This window comes from Rousettus aegyptiacus, unplaced genomic scaffold (assembly GCF_014176215.1).
Source record: "Rousettus aegyptiacus isolate mRouAeg1 unplaced genomic scaffold, mRouAeg1.p scaffold_m13_p_17, whole genome shotgun sequence".
NCBI classification, from domain to species: domain Eukaryota; kingdom Metazoa; phylum Chordata; class Mammalia; order Chiroptera; family Pteropodidae; genus Rousettus; species Rousettus aegyptiacus.
Window position 1 is genome coordinate 45,893,838 of NW_023416292.1, and position 20,539 is coordinate 45,914,376.

The following is a 20,539-nucleotide window of genomic DNA, read 5'->3' on the forward strand; positions in this document are numbered from 1 at the left end:
AAAATAAGTATTATTGTTTTTCTGGATGTTTTCTCTTAAAAATAATCCTTACATAATGTCTGATAGTTATAGGAGTGATTCTAAAAATAAGTGTTGATTGAAATAATATATACAAATGATATTGGCTTCATTGAAATGAAGCCAATGCCCAAACCAGGGCCCATTTCTTACTGTGATCTTCTCCTCCTGGGCAGTGAAGGCTTCTTTAAAGTCATCATGCTTCTGAAGAAGGGCTTTTACATTGCCCAGGGAGTTCCCCAGGTCCTCATTTTCCAAAAATGCCTATAGACAGAAAGACATAACTCAGCTGTGCCTCACTGGTGACAAACATTCCATTTGGAATATTTCTGAGACAAGGACTAAAGAAGGAGGTGAGAGAGCTGGGGAACAAGGTGGGAATTATCACAAAACAGTATAGTAGGTAGAGCTTTAGAGTTTTTTCCAATCCTTTCACACAACTTTATCATCTTTGTCTCTAGGTTATTCACATTGAATTCTCCCAGCCAATCTAGGCACTATTCTGAGCAGTCAAAGCTGCTTCAAGAAGACCACTCACATCCTCCAGAAAATCTCTGGTTAACCCTGTCTAACTCATCACAATTTTCTCTTCTTGATCCCTTATCAATTTGATATTAATTTTTCCTTATGTTCATTTGAGGTTGAAACCCCTCTTCTATGTATTTAGGTATTTTTTCTATGCATTTGTCCATGAAAGAATTGTAGGAGCTTTCTTCTTTTTGTAGTTCACTCTCCAGTTCCTAGGACAAGCTTAGGACCTCAGAAGTGTTTGTGAGAGTGTTGGTAGTAGTCATAAATGAAGAGTAAAGAAATGGTGATAAATGAGGAGTAAAGAAATGATTTCTGGACACTTGCTGAACCCCTTCCGTTACCTCTTGTCTACTCATCCAATTGTCCACTTGCTCACTGTCACGGTAGAAGAGGTGCAAGTTCAAGCACTGCTCATACTGATGATGACACCTGACCCACAGTTCCTTCAGGGCAGCCCAGTTTTTGTCGAGTATTGCCATCTTTGGAAAGGAAGAGATAATGTACATAGGAGATATTTCATTAATTAATTTTTCTACATTACTGAACACTTAACAAATGTACGGTCTTTTGAAGTTTACGAAATTGAACAGGAAATGGGCTTTTCTCTTTGGCTCCAATATCTAAGCAAATAACTGTAATAAAAAAATAGGATAATACTATAAAAGAGGTGCAGCACATTTAATATATATAAACAAACAAATAACAAACAAACAAAAAGATTAATTTTGACTAGAAGAGCCAGGGAGTAGAAGCATGGAAAGTATATATACCCAACAGAGATAGAAAGGGTGGGGAAGAGGGGTTAGGACTGTAGGAGAACATAGTGTTGCAAGGAAGTAATTACTGCAAGTAATTGTTAGATTGTGCAAGGTGCTCCAGAGAAAAGTGCAGAGCCTAAAAGAAGCAGACACTTGATAAATTTCCAAGTTCATAGAGCACTTTAATTATTGGACTCAAAAGTTTGTATTTTATTCTGAAAGCAAATAAGAACCATCGAGGAAAGAGAAAAATGACATTATCAAACCCACAAAAGCCTCTGTTTCTGCCCAAGCATCTACCTAAGAAATTCCAACTCATTATCATAACTTCTGTGTTAAGTCCATTAAAAAGGCAGCACAAATACTCAGAATTCCAGAATAATAGGCAGGTTTTAAAGAACTTAGGATCCTACTATTCCTTTGGCCGAAAATCATTAATGATAAAATCCATATTATAATTATTCCACAGAATACTGGGGGAATTCAAATTATGGCTATCTCAACCTTATTTATCACACAACATTGGAGGCTGTGCTTGAAATTCAATGAAATGCAAATAAACCTTCAAATTTTAATTATCATCCCAAGAAGTTCTTGTGACTCTGTGACTGGAGCAAAAATCGCCATCGGGGTGAGGGAGTTGAGGTGAGTCTCTGTGATTCAGGAGGTTAGGATGCTGGCAAACCTGATTGTTCATTCAGTGGAATTCTGAGTGTTCAAAGGTTTCCTGTTATTTAATGTGAATTTGAAAAAAAAACCATAGAAAGAGGAGGATCAGTTTGATTTGAGATTGTACAGAGCAGTGGTCCCCAACCCCTGAGCTGTGGACCAGTACTAGTCCATGGTCTGTTAAAAACCAGGCCACACAGCAAGAGGTAAGTAGTGAGTAAGTGAGTGAAACTTATATTTCCAGCTACTCCTCAGTGCTAGCATCACTTCCTCAGCTCCACCTCAGATCATCAGGCATTAGGAGCACCAGTCACTGGTGTCAAAATGGTTGGGGACCGCTGGTATAAAGGAAAGAAGAAAAGATACAATTTGCCAGTCATGTGTCAGACACTGCCAAGCACCTTAGGGAACCCAAAGATGAATAAGGTACAGTTCTCATAGAATTCACAATCTAGGAATGAGCATGCAAAAGTGATAAAACAGAGCATATGTGACAAGACAAGATGGTATGGAGGTTTCAAATTAGGTAGATGTTACGTTGATGAAACTAAGTAGGTTGATAAAACAAGGATTCAGAGGTAAGGAAGCACACATCATGTCCTAAGAATTTCAATGACTAAATTGGCTAAAGCTGTATGTGAAGAAAGCATTGTGAAAGTTGGGTTCATATTACTAATATGTTAATATAACTCCTTTCTTTTTCCCATTCAGAGATTATTATATTATTATGAAATTAAATGAGGGCTAAATATATATCAAAATTTTACAAATTTGGTTAAACTAATTACCTTTTCCAAAACTTCATCAGAGGCTTCATGATTGGCATCCAGCAGAGCTTGACCAGTCTCATCAGCAGATTGAAAGCGGTCATCATATGAGTCAATCTCATGCTGTGGTGATAAGACAAAATGTCTTAACATTCAGCAAGAAACATTCTAGTATTCTTGGTGTCTCCCTTTTCCTCTTAATTGAGAGGACTTTTCTCTCTACCTTATGCTGCTGATGCCTGTCCAGTAAGGCTTCCCCACCAGCCACATCTGTGGGCAGCTCATCAGCATTGATCAGAGCAGTCTTCTCCTTTATCCAGCCTGAGAGCTCATTATAGTCAGATAAGAATCGTTGGTACCTGTGGGAAAGGTAAGGTAAAGGCCAGGGAGAAGAGACTAAATGTAAATGGACTTTGGATGAAGAGTTAGGGTTGGTTTGAGCTAAAATGTGAGATATGTTCCTCACCCTAATCCTATCCCTCCCCTTTCCCTGATTTACATCCTATTCCTTTAGTGGTGCAGATTTAAATCCTTTTCTCTGGGTTGTGTCTTCCTTGAGTAGGTGTGCCATTGCATGGTGAGGCACATTGTCATTACATCTCCATCATCACAAGTTCACACCTATTTCAGAGGCACCAGAAGTGGAATAAAGTACTCCCAATGAAGCCTATAAATAATCACATAACATAAAAAACAGGAAGCACCTTTCTGAAAGAGTTAGGGACTATCGTTAGGGTTAGGAGCCCTCTTTTATCTTAGTTCACCCTTAACCCTATTAATAAAAAACAACAACAACAACAACAAAACAATTAAAAAAAATTAAGTGCTCACTATTTGAGTTTAAATCATATCAGTAAGATAAACACTATTTTTCTGGTGATTTAACAACTAACCATAAAATTAGTTTCCCAGTTTTTTGGCAAGCTGACCCACATTCAAGAAATAATTCTAGATTTATTTGTATGCTCTTCAGCTTGAAAATTTCTTGCAGTTCCTTAAGTAGGGCCAGGAGTTTGATGTTTCTTTAGCTGCTTTTCCAGCTCCATGGGCCATTTCATAGCATTCTACAACTATACAAATTGAAGAAAACGAAAGGAGGGCATGTGGGGGGAGGTGTCATACGAAGTATTATATCGCCTACAAAAGACTTCTTTTGACAAGTTAATTTTTTTTTTTTTACATTTGTTAAGCAGGAAGAAAGTCTGGGTCCCTCATTGTTTTACTACTTTCATTCTTTTGTTTTTGGTGTTATGCCTGGACCTTGTGGAGATAGACAGAAAAATAAAGAGGGACTCCTCACCAATAAGAAGCCTGCAGCTTTGCATATCTGCGGGTAGCCAAGGCACGAATATGCTCCCAGTTAGAGACCAGATCCTCTTTCATCTGCAGGATCAGAGGTGCATCTGAAGGATGGGAAAGACTCAGCTTGTCTGCTTTGGCATATAACTCCTTCACCTTTAGGATGAAAAAGAAACATAGTGGGAAATCCAAGCACTCTGATTTCTGGCAAAGTTTTATTGGGGAGATGCTACAAAATAATCTCAAACAATAATACTTAGTAATATATTTAAATCAATATATTTATGTTCATATACAATAATAATAATAATAATTTACTGAGCACTTTTTGTCTGTCATTGTACTAAGCACTTCATATGCATTTTCTTGTTGTATAGACTTCCCTTAATAATACTATAAAGTACAAACTATTCTTAGTCCCCTTTTATGTAAAAACTGAGAAGTAAAGTATTTTTTTTTGCTCAGGATCACTCAGCTAGCAAATGTCAGAAGCAAAGTTTAGATCTAAGTCTGTCCTTTACTTCCTTCTATACTGTTTCCATAAATATCATTGTGGTAATCAGAAAAATCCTTCTGCCTAGGAGGACAAGTAATACCAATAAGGATAACCATTTTGAGCACAATTTCTGAGTAGAAGGGATACAAGGGTAAAACTATGAACATGGTGAGTTTCCATATGTTACCATTAGTTCTCTAATCAAACCCAACTAAAATCAGGTATTATCTAGTGTTTGGATTTCATCACCATTATTCATTAAATTATCGGATTTTATTATTCATCATTAAGAAGAAAGACCAAAGACTTAAACAAGCAAGAATAAAAGAAGTAGAATTGTGACACAGTTTTGTCTACTCCTCTAGATATAGGAACTGAAATTTTCTAACTTTCAAAAGAGAAACCCAAGGTAGATTTAGTAACATGCTCAAATGTCTCTGAATTTGTTATAGAAGGGGAACAAGGAATTTATTCCCTCATCTACTGAGTGATGAACAAAAAGAAGCAGAATTCAACTGCAAAAGAAGAAACTGGAAGGAAAGGCTCTCTGACCACAGGGCACTTAGTGAAATTAGGAAACCATTCTAGGAGGTATGTTTTTGTTATTGTGTTTTAATCATGAAAAACAATTTTAAAATTTATTTTATTTTATTTGACTGCAAGGGTTATGAAAAGTTATGGGTTTCTCTGAAAGAAATGGGTGTGCGTCAGTGCTTGATTATCCTAATGCATAACCTGAATTGTGAACAAGAAGCCACTGTCAGAACAGAATATGAAGAGGCAGAATAATTTCTTATAGGCTAAGATGTCAAGCAAGGGTTCTTTTTCTCTCCCTATTTATGTGACTTATATGCAAAAGATATATGAAAAACTGAGCTAGACTCAGAGAAGGGAGGTGTGAAAATTAGTGGAATATCAATAATAAGATATGCAGATGACACCATCCTACAGGCGAAAAGTAGTAATAATTTGAAATGACTTCTGATGAAAGTGAAAGAAGAAAGCACTAAAGTGGGACTGCATATGAATTCAAAAAGAGAAAAAAATTCAAACTACAGAGGAAATACACAACTTTAATGCAGACAATGAAGACATTGAAATTGTTAAATATTTTGCTTCTATAGTTTTGGTCATCAATTCAAATGAAGACTGCAACCTAAAAATCAAGAGAAGGCTGAGATTAGGAGGGCCAGCAATTAGAAAAGATCACCAAGAGCAAATATATGTCATTAAAGACCAACACTAAGATCATCCACACCCCTGTATTCCTGATAACTATGTACAGATGTGAAAGCTGGACATTGAAGAAGCTGATAGAAAAAAATGGTTCATTTGAATGGTGGTATTGGAGAAGAGCTCTACAGGTACCCTGATTGCCAGAAAGATGAATAAGTGAATCCCAGAGCAAACCGAGCTTGAAACATCACTGGAGGCAAAATTGATAAAACTGGAGGTATCTTACTTTGGGCACGTCATTAGAAGACAGGATTCTTTGAAAAACACAATATTTCTGAGAAAGTAGAAGGCAGCAGGAAAAGAGGAAGACCAAATATGAGATATATTGATTCCATAAAAGAAACCATAAGCATGAGTCTACAGGAACTGATCAGAGCTGTTGAGGACATGCTATTGTGGCAAACATTCATTTATTCACAGGGTCTCCAGGAGAAGAGGTCAACTCAGTGGTACAAAAAACACATAAAAAATCATAGATGTATACTTAGATATAAATAATTTTAAAAAATAAAAATTATCTAATATTCACATATAAGTTATGAACCAAAATGAAGAGTTATGTTCAAGGGCCACAGAATTTCTACTTTTTTGAAATAGTAAATTTGAAGGCAAGATTATCACCAAATATCTCTTCCAGACATTCCTCCAAAAGTGGCTTACCTTGTCATCCATGACTGCAAGATTTCTCTGAAGTCCCTTGTGAATGTGAAACAGTGCCTCAGAGCTAACAAGGTCTTTTCCATAGTCCTCGGAGGTTAGTTGAGGCTCTTTCTCTTTGATCCACTGAATAGCTTCAGTCACATCCCTGCCAGACATTCACATGAGCTCCAGCAAAAGAAGATGGCAGGTATTCCATGGCAAACAGAGCCCACAGGAAGACCCAACTTAGTTCATCAGTTAGAAATTTCCCTGTCTTCCTATGCTATAGCAAAAATTAATGTAAAAAGTTCTTACTTTTAATGTTTTCCATTGAGATATAGAGACCTAGACATCCTTACAATTCAGCCTCCAGATATACTTCCCATATCCAGGTCAACTCTTAGTGAATTTCTTTCTTTTCCCTAACTCCATGTTTCAATTCTTAACCTGCTTTTTTTTTTCGTGCCTCTGCAGAGCTTCCACCACTAATTCACCAGTGCTATTTTTACTGCTTTGGGCTCCAGTCACCACAACTTGGATATAAGGTGAGTTACAGTTTTTTTTTTTAAACTACCCTTTTCCATGTCTTAAAGGCAGGTACACAATTTTCTTTGGTTTGAGGTATTGGCCACTAATTGCTAATAGTAGACAGATACTAACACAAATTAAAAACAATGCTATTGAAGAGTTTCCTATAATGCAGGGCCCAGATTCATACCGTTTGAATCTCTGGAGGTCTGCAGCATTGGACAGTGTCCTCTGTCTCTGAAGAGCCAGACCATGGAGACGCTCCCAGGAGGCATTCACCTCATCCTGCTTTAACTTAATCAAAGGCAGTTCAGGGTGGTTCTCCTTTGAGAGGAAGCAAATTATGGAGTTATGCAGGGGAGATTATTCCATTATTTAAACATTTTATTTCAGACTGGTTTATATATTGTTAGAAGTGAAAAATGGCCAGACAGCCAGATACTAAAATTCACTTTTGTCCTGATCCCTGGCTCTAAACTGATCTACATTATCAAAATCTAGAAAACTAACTTGTGAAATAATATTGTATATTTTTTCCACAACACTGGTCTAGCCTACTAACACACATTGCCTAAACATGATTTATTTTTTTCAGAACACCTTGTTTATTCCTGCTAAATTCCCTGAAAATCCTGGAGGAGGAGGAGGAAGAGGAGGAGGAGGAGGAGGAGGAGGAGGAGGAGGAGGAGGAGGAGGAGGAGGAGGAGGAGGAGGAGGAGGAGGAAGAGAGGAGGAGGAGGAGGAGGAGGAGGAGGAGGAGGAGGAGGAGGAGGAGGAGGAGGAGGAGGAGAAGGAGGAGAAGAAGAAGAAGAAGAAGAAGAAGAAGAAGAAGAAGAAGAAGAAGAAGAAGAAGAAGAAGAAGAAGAAGAAGAAGAAGAAGAAGAAGAAGAAGAAGAAGAAGAACTTCGCTTTGTGAAATATTTATTAATATTCCAAAATACTGTGATTCTTAACTCTTTTGGGGCCCTGATACCTTTGAGAATTTATAAGAACAATTTTCCTCCACCCGGAATTATACACAAATGCACACTCATTTAACTTTGCAGAAAATGTAATATAATTTTGTAAGCTATCTGAAGCAATGAGATTTATGAATGCCTGATTAACCTAGAAGCATCAGACTATTTTGATACTTGGAAATTTTGATCAGTTCCCATATGTCCAAGACTGTGTAGTCCTTCTGTTCCTGTTTCTTTCCATTTCCATTTATATTCCAAAGCCTCTTCAGAGAGAATTTTCTCCTTTCGGAGGGTGTGATTTTTTGTATTGTAGCTATGTGAGCCCCACTTCAAAAGAGCAAGAGATAAACTCTGTGTTGAATTAACCCTTCCTATGGTTGACAGAAAAAAATGGCCACATTATTTTACCATGACATTCTCCTTCCAAAAGATGGAGTCTATTTCCTCATGCTTTGGATCAAAGTTGGACTGTGACTGGCTTAGCAATAAAATGTGACAGAAATAATAGTCTATTAACTCCAGTACTTAGGCCTTAAGAGGTATTTCAGCTTTTTTTTCAATGCCTTCGTGAAACACTAACACACACACACACACACACACACACACACACACACACACATAAAAATTATGGGCTACTGAAATATAAGAGACCATGTGGATAAAGCCTTCATTATCTTTGCTGTATAAACATGAGTAATTAGTGTAGTGCACAGTGCAGGAGTTACTTCATTGTGTATTTAATTCCTTTACACACACACACACACACACACATTTATTCACACCTGCATTTCCACGAACTAGCAAAGAATGGATTGAGAAAGCAGAAGAAACTGCTTTGGGCATGTTACTCCAGGAACATGCATCCATCTCTTTTTGTTCGTTTGCTTGTTTGTCTGTTTTTACAATGTCCTATATCCCTTATGTCCTATGTACTAATAGCTAGAAGTTCTTCTTTAAGATCAGAACAGTTTCCCTGGGTGAACTCTTTTGCTCCCCTCCTCACCTCAGCACATTCATTGGCATATTGGTTTACTCTATCCACTCTCCCCTTTCGAGCTGCCAGATCCACTTGGAACTCTTCAAACTTCTTATGCAGAACCTCTGTGCGCTCCCAGTCCTCACCCAGTTCTACTGATGTCACTATGGCCTCCTGTAGACACAGAATAGTCTATTGAGTCACCAGCAAAGATTTAGAAATTTCTTCAGGTAAAATGTCTCAAATAGCTGCCTGCCTTGCTAGGATAACTCAGAGGGAAATACAGGTGGAGACTGCTGAACTATTTCTGAAAAGAGCCAGAAGCAAGAGTGTATTTTCTGAAATGGTAGCCTGGCCCAGGGAATGGTGCCTTAGGGGTAATCATTAATCCATTATAGAATAACGGGTATTGTTGGCCAGCACCAATGGAAACAGCCTTTATGTTTTGTAACATAAAACATAAATTTGGAACATAAAAATAAATTCATCCTGGTTCTACTTAATTCAACATACTGAAAATATACAGGGTCATTGTGCTAAGCACTTGCTTGTGTAAATCTTCAGCCTTAGCTATAGTATTATTTAAGTATGTAGAAAAATAGGGATCTCCATAATTATAGGCATTGAGATACAAGGGGCTAGGGAAAAAGCTGGCAATGATCTCAGCCTATACCTGAGTAAGAGCAAAAATCTAGAAGGAGGGAGTTGAGGATCATGAAAGGTAAAAAAGGAACAAGCCTAGATCATTTTTCAATGCACAGTTTTGGTATAAATCTTGCCTTCTTCCTATTAATATATGTAGATTTACCCTCCTCCCACCCAGTGTTAACCACCTCTAGAATACCCTTAAATCTTTGCCAAAATTCCTCATTTTTTCAAGGAACAAAGTCCAGGAACAAGACATCCTGACTTCTTTATGCCTGGGATAGAGAGGTACAAAGTCTTATGCATACTGTTTTGTCCTATACCTTGTCTTCAATCCACTCCAAGATGTCGGCACACTCCTGTAAGTACTGCTGGAGCTTCAGGGCTTGCAGCAGCAAGGTCCCCTTTTCCCGAGTCAGCTCTATCAGTAGGTCCCACAGGCGGCGCAATTCCTCCAGATGGATCTTAGGGTAGGAGAGGCAAAACCACTCATGCAAAGAGGTTGTGAAGTAAGTGTAGACTCAGAGACTTGTGTATAGAGGGACCTAGATAAAAATGTCTCTTCCCTTTCACTTGCACACTAATATCTCAATAAATACTTAAAAAAGAAAATAGAAGATCTATGGTAATAGCTATTAAATCAAGCCAGATATTATCCTCCATAAGATTAAAATTTTATAAATGCTTTGGTGTTTTAGAAAATAAAGTGATTGCAAACACTAAGACAGGATGGAGTAAGGATTCATGGAAGAGTGTTTATTTGAACTGGAGCTTGAGAAACTGGTAGAATTTTGACATAGTTAACGATCAGAGGGTGTAGTCAGCACTGACAAAGTCATAGAAGAAACAGCATGAACTAACAGTTCACCAGAAAATATAAGAACTACAATTTTGCTGGCTTATGTACACACACACACACACACACACACACACATACACAATCAGTGGCACTAAAGCGATAAGAGGATTCTGAGACTATATAGTTAAAGATTTGAAGCCAAGTTAGCTTGAAGATCATGTGATAAATATCTTGTAAAATTAAAGTTATTATCTATTCATGTTTTCAGAAATCTTGTCTTTCAACTACTCCATTGCTCAAGGTAGCATGTAGACCACATTTCTCTCTGAATACTGCATAATACAATCTGACATAGCCCTCGTATAAAGCCCTTTCAAATATTTCTCAAATATTTTAATTAATGTACCATGCGAAACTATGAATAATACAAAAATGATTTATAATTTGTATCAATAAATAAGTTTTGAGATTTTCTTGTTTGGATTCTTTTTTCTAATAAGATTCTATTCTGGTTAATGTCTGTGTTCCCTGACTATATTTTGTCGAGAGTAAAATGAGATAGAATTTACTAAACATGAAAAGACTAGCCCCAATTTTATATATGTAATATAAAATTTTAATAATTAAAAATATAAACAGTAAAAAAACATTCATACAAAAAGATTCTGAATTGATTATATCAACAAAAACATGTTGAAAGAGCACATAAAGGTAGAAAAGAGCAGATACATTAAGCAGTGAGTTCCAAGCGGTGGTGCTCTTCAGTGTTTAGTGTTCAGGAAAGATTTTTCTGAAGATGAGGAATTTTAAGAGTCGTTTGAAATGTCCAGGAGGGTTTGGAGATCTACAATAGTGGTCATAGCATGTGAGCTGTGAAGAGAAAGAGGCATTTTAGACAAAGGGAGAAAGATTTCAGAGAAGATTCATATGGAAGGCATCCCTTATTTAAATAGTTTAAGGGACAAGGATTCCGAGGTTAGAAGAAATAATTAGGACATTTGGGAAAGAAATTCATCTGGGAAATGTAGAACCAGATTGAAGTGGGCTTGATCTTGAGTTAATTTATTCTGCAGTGGCATAAGGAGGAATGTGATGCCATCTATGACAGGTTTTGTATTATAACTTTTCTCCCCACTCCAAGAAACACAAGGGCATCTCATCATTTTTCTTGCCTCAAACCTAGGAAAAGATAAGAGTCAGGAGCCCTAATTCCAAGTCAGCTACATCAAGGTTTATACCCAGTATAATCACTTAAAACCCCAATAACAAAATCAACAATTAGAAACTTGTCTTCAAGAACCATACCTTGGTATCCTCATGCGCAAAATGTCCCTCAGCAAATCGAACTTTGCTGATTCTTTCCAGCTCAGGAATAACCCTTGATTTTGCTTGCACCTCTGCTTCGAAGGATTCATGTTTCTGATATTTACCCTGAAGTTTAGAAATAAAAATTTATAGCTAATGAAACCTAATTTCTCTGGATTATAGAGGTCTTTCTGTTTCTCTTACTTTTGAGGAAGAACTACTTGTTGCCCAGCCTGGATTAAGTAATAACCTAGGGTCATAGCTGAAGGAGTCACACCCTAAAAGAAATGGTCACTCTAAAGAGAGCCATCGCACAAAGGTTTTCAAAGAGTCCCAGGTTCAAAGTCAGTGACCATTGAGATAGATATTTTTCCTTTCCCTACTGCCTTTGAAAAATCTCCAATAAATAATTCATTATTTTAAAGTCTTAGTTGTCTTCTGTGGAAAAGAAAAAACGTAATGGAGGTTTTCCTCTTCAAAAAAGAGACATTTCTTGTCAGAAAATAAAAATTATGTGCAGTTAAGAACAATGAGGAAGATGGTCATTACAATAATGCCTTTTGAAAAATTAAGTTTTTACATGCCAGATTATGTTATTATTGTCATATATAAATTGATACATTTAATAAATATCACTTTATTCTTATCCAGGTGCTCTCTCTCCAGTACTAATTGCATGTAAACCTTTCTTCTGATCATGACTAAGCTACATGCTATTGTACAGGTAGGGGTGGGAACTTCCATCAAGATTCTCCTGGGACCTCTCATTTGAACTTAACAAGGGGCATGACTAAACATTTGGGGAAAAAAAGTAAAATCCTAATTAACTCATGTGTTTCTGAAGAGAGTGAAAATCAACTGTTTCAGAAGCATTGATGTCTCTTCACCTCAATTCCATCCTTAATGTCACAAAATATTGAAGTTATATGAAAAAATTCTTTGAACTCTCATTTACTGTTTTGCCCAGAATTTAATATTGGATGAATATTATGGTCATAGAATGCTACCTAGAATTAATTTCCTTTGTTAATAATACACGGGCTTAAGAAGATGAAGTTATGGGCTATTTAAAGGCAAAATTACTGTCCCTAATATAGAGTCCAATCTTTCTATTACATCATCTTTCTGCAGTTAAACAGATATACACTTACATTACAAAAATGTTTCCCTTTCTATAGATTTTAGGGTCTGCTCTGGGGAACTCAGTGTAACTGAATGACCTGTATATTAGTTGGGTCTTCATAGCTTTTATCTCCTGCAATCTTGAGTTTCTCCAAGATCCACTTCTCCAGGTCATCTGCATCCCGTCGGAAAACCTGGTAGTGATAGGACTCTTCAAGTTTCTGGCCCCTCTCAGCAACCAACTCCTTGAACCTCTGGTACCGAGTCAACACCTCCTGACGCCTCTCTTGGATCTCTTCTGCTGTTTCCAGCACCTTTGGTCCACCACTCTCCATATCCTTCAAGTTAAAAAAAAAACTTCTATCTATTTCTGGTTCTCAAATTTCTAGTATACTGTCCATTTTACATGTCCCAAGGCATATACTCATGTTGGACTTATGTTTAGGTACATTTAAGCCTATAAAAGCCTATTGTTAGAAGGGCTATAGTATATTTATGTAATTTTAACATATACAAATATCATTTAGGCTAATAATTCTTGAATCGTTAAAACACTTTCCAACTCTTGGTATAAACTTATACCAACATTTATCTTTTTATAAATAGTATTAATTTGGACTAATGATGCAAGTTGGTCTAAATTAGTGAAATCACTGAGCTTCAGGTAGATAAAATATGATTTTAAAAAGCTTTAAAAGGCTAATGTGTTGAAAAGTACTAATCATTTTGAACTCAATTTAATGAATGGTTAAAATAGAGCCTGCAATTATTCGTCGAATGATATATACAAACATTTAAAAATGATTTCTTATTACTTAAAAATGTAGCTCATATATTCTCTACTTTTTGTTTGCTTAATTCATAAGCACTACAAATCAAAAGTTTACTCTTTTTATTTGCTTAATTCACAAGCACTACAAATCATTGTGTAACCAATCTAAAATTTCAAGTTATTAGTATCTTAGTAATTGGCTTTTGAAATAGAAAACATTGTACTCTCAAACAACAAAAAATACCCTTTTTCTATAATGGGATCCAATGGATTTGTGAGAAACCCTGCAAAATCTCCATAGAGTTTACCTTCATTCATCTGTATATAGGCAGTTTCTCCTAGCTTCTCTCAGCTGGAATATTCAATATAAAGTTCAAATTTTAATTCCCTTTCTAAATATAATTACTACTCTGTGGGTGACCTTTACTGGGTTGGCAATAGAATTAAATCATTCTATGGAGACTCAAATCAGTATTCTGTATTACTTTGTTTTAAGTTACTTAGTTGTTCTCTCTGTGAACTCATATGAACAGGTCATGATAAATTTTAGTACTGTATATAGTCTCCAGCTCAAAGTCATTGTTTAAAGTGAGACATTCATACACACACACACACAAATATAATTAGCATTTACCTTCTCTGGTTCTTAAGAGTGAAGAACAATTCTTAATCCACTTGTCACGGATAGTACAGAACTTTCAAAGGAGACAGCTTTCTTAATTATATTAGGGACAAATTGCACTGTAAAGAATTTTATACTCACAGTTTTCTTTGGAAATTGTTCCACTTTTCCCAAAGGTCTAGAACCTGGCAAGATAAAATGTATCCAAAAGAAAGAAGCAAAGAAGAAGAGAGAGAAAAAAGACCATTCACATGGAATTATCTAGTCTAATTCAGATAGTAACTAAAGAACATCACATATAAGGCAGAAAAAAATAAGCCTCTTGCTTGGACCCAGAATCCCACCAGCTACAACCTACTTTATCTCTAGGAGACAGATTTAGCTGAGCCAGCTGCTAACTTTCACAGATACTGCATGACTCAGCAGTTTGGGGGGGGCTATGGCTCACTCTCAAAGTTTCTTTATAGGACTTTATAAAAAAAAAAATGGAACAAAGATATTGAAATGAAAAATGAGAAAGAAAAAAACAGTTATAAATGTAAAATAAAGAGGCTGTATTAAGGTTGTGTTTGTTTCTTTGATTAGTTTTAGATTTTATTCCTGAAAAATATATATATATCTGGAAGAAATTTTGTATTGTCCATTTTTCAGACTCTGTGCAGAATTATAAGAACTCAGGGTATACATAGGTTTTGTTCCAGTCTGTTTCTAGGAATACAACTCAACAACTTCAGAAAAACCCAACTATAGATTTTTAATAACCTTTAATTCAATAAGATATCCTAATTTTTGCTATACAGCCTTTTCCTAAATAGGAGGAAAATTTTATTCCTGGCCTCAAATATTGAATTTTTAAAAAATCTGATTTAGCTGTATCCTTAATAATTTAAATGGAAGGGGAAAAAAGAAGTAAGATATGTGTGTTTATTTGTATTTCATAAAGCAAAAATTATAATACCTCATTTGACAAACTAATGGTCACAAAGTATTGGAAAATAAGACTGGGTTATAAAATATGAGGTAAAAGTCATATTTTTAATGTAGAGAAAAGGAAGGAAAAGTTATTTTCCAAAGGCATAATTCTTTGGGGCAAATTTACAAAAATGAAACAAACAAACAAAAAAGTAGTAGGATGGTTTCAGAACCTCCTATAAAGCAGTGGGACTATCCATGCAAAACATCATTCCAGTGGAATCTATTTAGAATAATCTAGCTTTCACGGTCTACTAGAGTAATCAAGGTTCTACATTTCTGGTTTCTTCATTCCTGAGTCATCTCACCCTCCCCCCACCAAAACAAACAAACAAACAAACAAACAAAGAACTTTAAAATTCTCTTCTAGAAATTCTGATAATACTTTACTTTTCCATATAGTTTCCATATAGATTCATTATATTCAAATCAAATCTGGGTAAGAAAGGCAAGAAGACAAATTTTAAAGAATACATTCTATCACATGCACCAAGTAACCTCTGGTTGGAGTTGGAGTGGGGAGGTGACATTTTTAATCTTTACTTAAAATGTAAGAAGAACCTTTTTCACAATAGGCTAACTGCCAAAATGGGAAAGGAAGACTCATATTAATGTCATCATCATTAGACATGTGAATTCTGGCAAATCTACCTCAACTGGTCATCTGATCCACAAATGTGGTGGGATTGACAAAAGAACCATAGAAAAAGTTGAGAATGGGGCTGCTAACATGGGGAAGGGCTCCTTCAAGTATGACTGAGTCTTAGATAAACTGAAAGCTGAATGTGAGCATGGTCACCACTGATATCTCTTTGTAAAAATTTGAGACCAGCAAGTATTATGTGACTGTCATTTATCCCCTGAGACACAGAGACTTTATCAAAAACATGGTTACAAGTACATCTCAGGGTGACCGTGATGTCCTGATTGTTGCTGCTGGTGTTGGTGAATTTGAAGCATGCATCTTCAAGAACGGGCAGAACTGTGAGTATGCCCTTCTGGCTTATGCTTTGTTATGAAACATCTAACTGTTGATGTTAAGAAAATGGTTACACTGAGCCACCCTACAGCCGGAAGTGGTACAAGGAAATCATTAACAAAGTCAGCATTTGTGCTAATTTCTGTTTAAAATGGTGACAACATGCTGGAACCAAGTGCTAACATACTTTGGTTCAAGAGATGGAAAATCACTTGTAAAGTTGGTGATGTCAGTGGAACCACATTGCTTGAAGCTCTGGATTACATCCTGCCACCAACTGACAAGCCTTTACTTCTTCCACTCCGGATGTCTACAAATTGGTGGTATTGGTACTGTCCCTGTGGACTGAGTAGAGACATGTGTTCTCAAACCCAGCATGGTGGTTACCTTTGTTCCAGTCAATGCTACAATTAAAGTAAATTCTGTTGAAATCAAATACACCATGAAGCTTTGAGTGAAACTCTTCCTGGTAACAATGTGTAGGCTTCAATGTCAAGAACATATGTGTCAAAGATGTTTATTATGGCAATGTGGCTGGTGACAGCAAAAATGACCGACCAATGGAAGCAGCTGGCTCCATGTCTCAGGTGATTATCCTGAACCACTCAGATCAAATCAGTGTCAAATATGCACCTGTACAGGATTGTCACATGGCTCACATAGCTTGCAAATTTGCTGAGCTGAAGTAGAAGGTTGATAATTGTTTTGAGAAAAAACTGGAAGATAGCTCAAAGTTTTTGAAATCTGGTGATGCTGCCATTGTTGATATGGTTCCTGGCAAGCTCATGTGTGTTGAGAGCTTCTCTGACTATCCTGCTCTAGGCCATTTTGCTATTTGTGACATGAAAGAGACAATTGCTGTGGGTGTCATCAAAGCAAAGGACAAGGAAGGAGCTGGAACTGGCAAAGTCACCAAGTCTGTCCAGAAAGCTCAAAAGGCTAAATGAATATCATCTCCAATACCTGCCCCCAGTATTAATCAGTGGTGGAAGAACAGTCTCAAAATTGTTTGCCTTGAAATATGCCATTTAAGTTAATAGTAAAAGACTGGTTAATGATTGCAATGCATTATAAAATCTTCAGAAGGAAACACAAATGTTTTGTGGACCATTTGGGTTGTGTGTGTGTGTGTGTGTGTGTGGCAGTTTTTAAGTTATTAACTTTTAAAATAAATACTTTTTGATGGAAACACCTTGACCAAAAATGTGTCACAGAATTTCGAGATCCATTAAAACAAAGTTTAATGAGAAACTGTGTGTTCTTTTGTTCAACACTGTAATTTCCTATAGTACTACTCAGGTAAAAGAATAAAGAGCTGCCCATAACATATTTCTGGTGTTACATCTGCTCAAACCAGAATTTGAAAATTCTGGGTTAACGTTTTTTTTTTTTTCTGAGTAGGAATTAAGGGTTTTTTTCACCTTGTCTTAAGGGGAGAAATCATCTGTTTACATAGTAAAAAGCTATGGGAGGGTCTGTTGGTAAAATATTTCATTGGTCAGGACAGATAAGCAAAGACTAACTTTGTGTAAGATAGTTTACAAAGGCCAAATTCTATAATAGTTAAGTTCACGTGTTGCATATAAAATTTTGTGTAGCTACATTAATATTCAGAAAATTGGTTAGTATGTCAAATTTTTGTTTTTTAGTTACTGAACTGTGAATTCTCACATTTACAAATACTGAGGCAGTTTGTAAAGAATATAAAATGAGGCTTAAATAATACTGAGCATTGTTTTGCTACAGTTAATTATATCCAGATTCTAGGGAAAAAAATAAATAATACTGGAAGATGAGAATAAGAGGGCTAAGAACCATCATCAATTAGAATTTACCATATCTTAATTTATATATCAACATGATTAGTTTACATTAATTTCTAATTTTTTAGAAGATTCTGCAAAGCAAGTATTGTCATTCCTATTTTTATATGAGAAAACAAAAGTCATCACTGAGAAGCAAGTTCTTTTAAGGATATTTGGTTTGTAAGTATTTAAACAGAGTCAAATTTATGTGAGTATGACCATCATGCCACTGTGCTCCTCATCTGTTTTAGTCAATCTTTTCTTAGTCCCTCAACATTTCTAGTTGTCCTATTCCAAGATCTTCTCACCAAGAGTGCCAACTATGTGATGACCTTGTCGACAAAAATATAAAAGAGCTCATTCAATGGGATAGGTCATCATTATATAAAATAAAAGTGGATAGGATTATGTTTGTTTTGTAGTATAATTTGAAGTCATGCAATATGATACCTCTGAACTTGTTTTTGTTGTTGTTGTTGTTGTTGTTGTTTTCCATGAGATGGCTTTGGCTATTTAGGATCTTTTGTGATTCCATACATCTGATGCTTTTTGTTCTATTTCTTTTTTTAAAAAAATGCCTTTGGGATTTTGATGGGGATTACATTAAAACTGTATATTGCTTTGGGTAATATGGCCATTTGAACTATGTTGATTCTTTCAATCCATGGACATGTATGGAATTGGAAAAATAAAAACTAAACTAAACTAAACTAAACTAAACTAAACTAAACTAAAATAAAATAAAATCAGACACAAAACAATGGAACTAAGTTGAAAGCCAAGAAATAAACCCATATATATATGGGTAAATAATTTTTGACAAAGGAGCTAAAAACATACAATATACAAAGGAAAAACTCTTCAATAAATGGTACTAAGAAAATTGGAAAGTCACATGCAAAAGAATGAAACTATACTGGTATCTGTCACCAAACACCAAAATGAGCTGCATAAAAAATATATAGTTATTAAAAATATGAACCTCGGTTTTAGAGAGGATTATATGAACTTGACCTCAAAGGCAAGAGAAGTAAAATAAAAAATAAATGAATGAGACTATATCAAGCTAAAAAGCTTCTGCACACCAAAAGAAATCATCAACAAGACAAAAAACAACCAGCTGAATGCGAGAAAGTATTTGCAAACAATGCCTCTGATAAGAGGCTAATATTCAAAATATACAGAGAACTCATAGAACCCATCAACAACAAGAACAAAACAATCCAATTAAAAAATGGGCAAAGGACCTGAACAGACACCTCTTCCAAAAAGATATACAAATGGCCAACAGACATATGAAAAGATGCTCGACATTACTAGCTATTAGGGATATGCAAATCAAAACTACAATGAGATACTACCTCAAACCTGTTAGAATGGCTAACATCAACAGGACATTTAATAACAAATGTTGGAGAGGTTGTGGGGGAAAAGAAGCTCTTATACACTGCTGGTGGGAATGTAAATTAGTACAGCCACTATAGAAAACAGTATGGAGGTTCCTCAAAAAATTAAGTATAGAATTACCCTATGACCCAGCAATCTCTCTTCTGAATATTTACCAATAAAACTTGAAAATACTTATATGTAAAGATATATGCCCCTCATTTTCCTTATGGTATTATTCAGAGTGGCCAACCATGAAAACAATGTGTCCTTCGATAGATGATTGGATAAAGAAGATGTGGTACATATATACAATGGAATTTTATTCAGCTATAAGAAAAAATTGAAATACTGCCATCTGTGACAACATGGATGGAGCTTGAGATTATCATGCTAAGTGACATAAGTCAGACAGAAAAAGTTGAGAACTATATAATTTCACTCATATGTGGAATATAAAACCAAAAGCAACAAATGAACAAGACAAACAGTGACATGAGACTATTGCAATGGGCAATAGTCTAGTGGTCCATGAGGGAAGGGGGAAGTTGGAGGTATAAGGTAAAGGGGGTAAAATATATAGTGACAAAAAGAAATTTAAGTTTGGGTGGTGAACATAAAATGCAATATATATATTATTGAATTGTGTTCTTGAAACCTATATAATTTTATTAACCAATGTCACTCAATTAATTTAATTTTAAAAATTGGATAAGTTGAACAATAGTCTTTAGAGCACTTAGCAATGTGAAAGAGATAGGAGGCAATCAGAAAAGAGGTTTGATACATTAAAACAAAAGTGTTCTTTGAATTTTCCGTCATTATTTCCAGGAGAGACTCATGGTAAGAGTTTCTCTGACAGCACTCTTGCTGTTACTCTTTAAATTTGGTCTCATCCTATCTTCTCAGTCTTTTTAGACTGACAGTTTTTCCAGTATCTGAGCACCATTTACCATTATTAGCACAAGTATCAGGATACCTTCTTTGGATTGATGGAAGAACATAATGAGAAAATATTAAGCTCTGGTGGCTTAACACTTGGTCTCTGATTTCTTGCCGCTTTTGTAGTGTTTCAAGTATGTTAATTGGCTCTGATGAAAGAGATCCTGGTTAGAGGAGTCTCAGGTAAAGAATGTACGACAGATACTACAGGAGTTTGGAATCATGTTCAATCTTTAAAATAACATGTTTCGCTGTACATAAATGGGTGCTGAGAGGCTATAGAGGAAGCTTTAAGTAATCATAGATAGCTTCAT

The 20,539-nt window shown here is 35.8% G+C and overlaps 1 protein-coding gene and 1 pseudogene across 2 annotated transcripts in view; one reads left to right on the plus strand and one right to left on the minus strand.

The window, feature by feature from the left end:
- The window catches only part of SPTA1 (spectrin alpha, erythrocytic 1), an 82,057-nt gene extending 67,572 nt beyond the window's left edge, over nucleotides 1-14,485 (minus strand). For both annotated transcript variants that reach the window (XM_016130190.2, XM_016130183.2), the window contains exons 1-12: nucleotides 14,283-14,485; nucleotides 12,846-13,085; nucleotides 11,626-11,751; nucleotides 9,845-9,985; nucleotides 8,904-9,050; nucleotides 7,132-7,265; nucleotides 6,435-6,579; nucleotides 4,044-4,198; nucleotides 2,967-3,102; nucleotides 2,765-2,866; nucleotides 891-1,028; nucleotides 172-282 (exon numbers count right to left, since the gene is read on the minus strand). In XM_016130190.2, the coding sequence (XP_015985676.2) occupies nucleotides 172-282; nucleotides 891-1,028; nucleotides 2,765-2,866; nucleotides 2,967-3,102; nucleotides 4,044-4,198; nucleotides 6,435-6,579; nucleotides 7,132-7,265; nucleotides 8,904-9,050; nucleotides 9,845-9,985; nucleotides 11,626-11,751; nucleotides 12,846-13,082 (1,572 nt within the window). In that variant the 5' untranslated portion in view covers nucleotides 13,083-13,085; nucleotides 14,283-14,485. The remainder of the gene's footprint in view (nucleotides 1-171; nucleotides 283-890; nucleotides 1,029-2,764; nucleotides 2,867-2,966; nucleotides 3,103-4,043; nucleotides 4,199-6,434; nucleotides 6,580-7,131; nucleotides 7,266-8,903; nucleotides 9,051-9,844; nucleotides 9,986-11,625; nucleotides 11,752-12,845; nucleotides 13,086-14,282) is intronic.
- A 671-nt stretch (nucleotides 14,486-15,156) lies between these two features.
- On the plus strand, nucleotides 15,157-17,172 carry LOC107502759 (annotated as a pseudogene).
- Nucleotides 17,173-20,539: the final 3,367 nt, after the last annotated feature.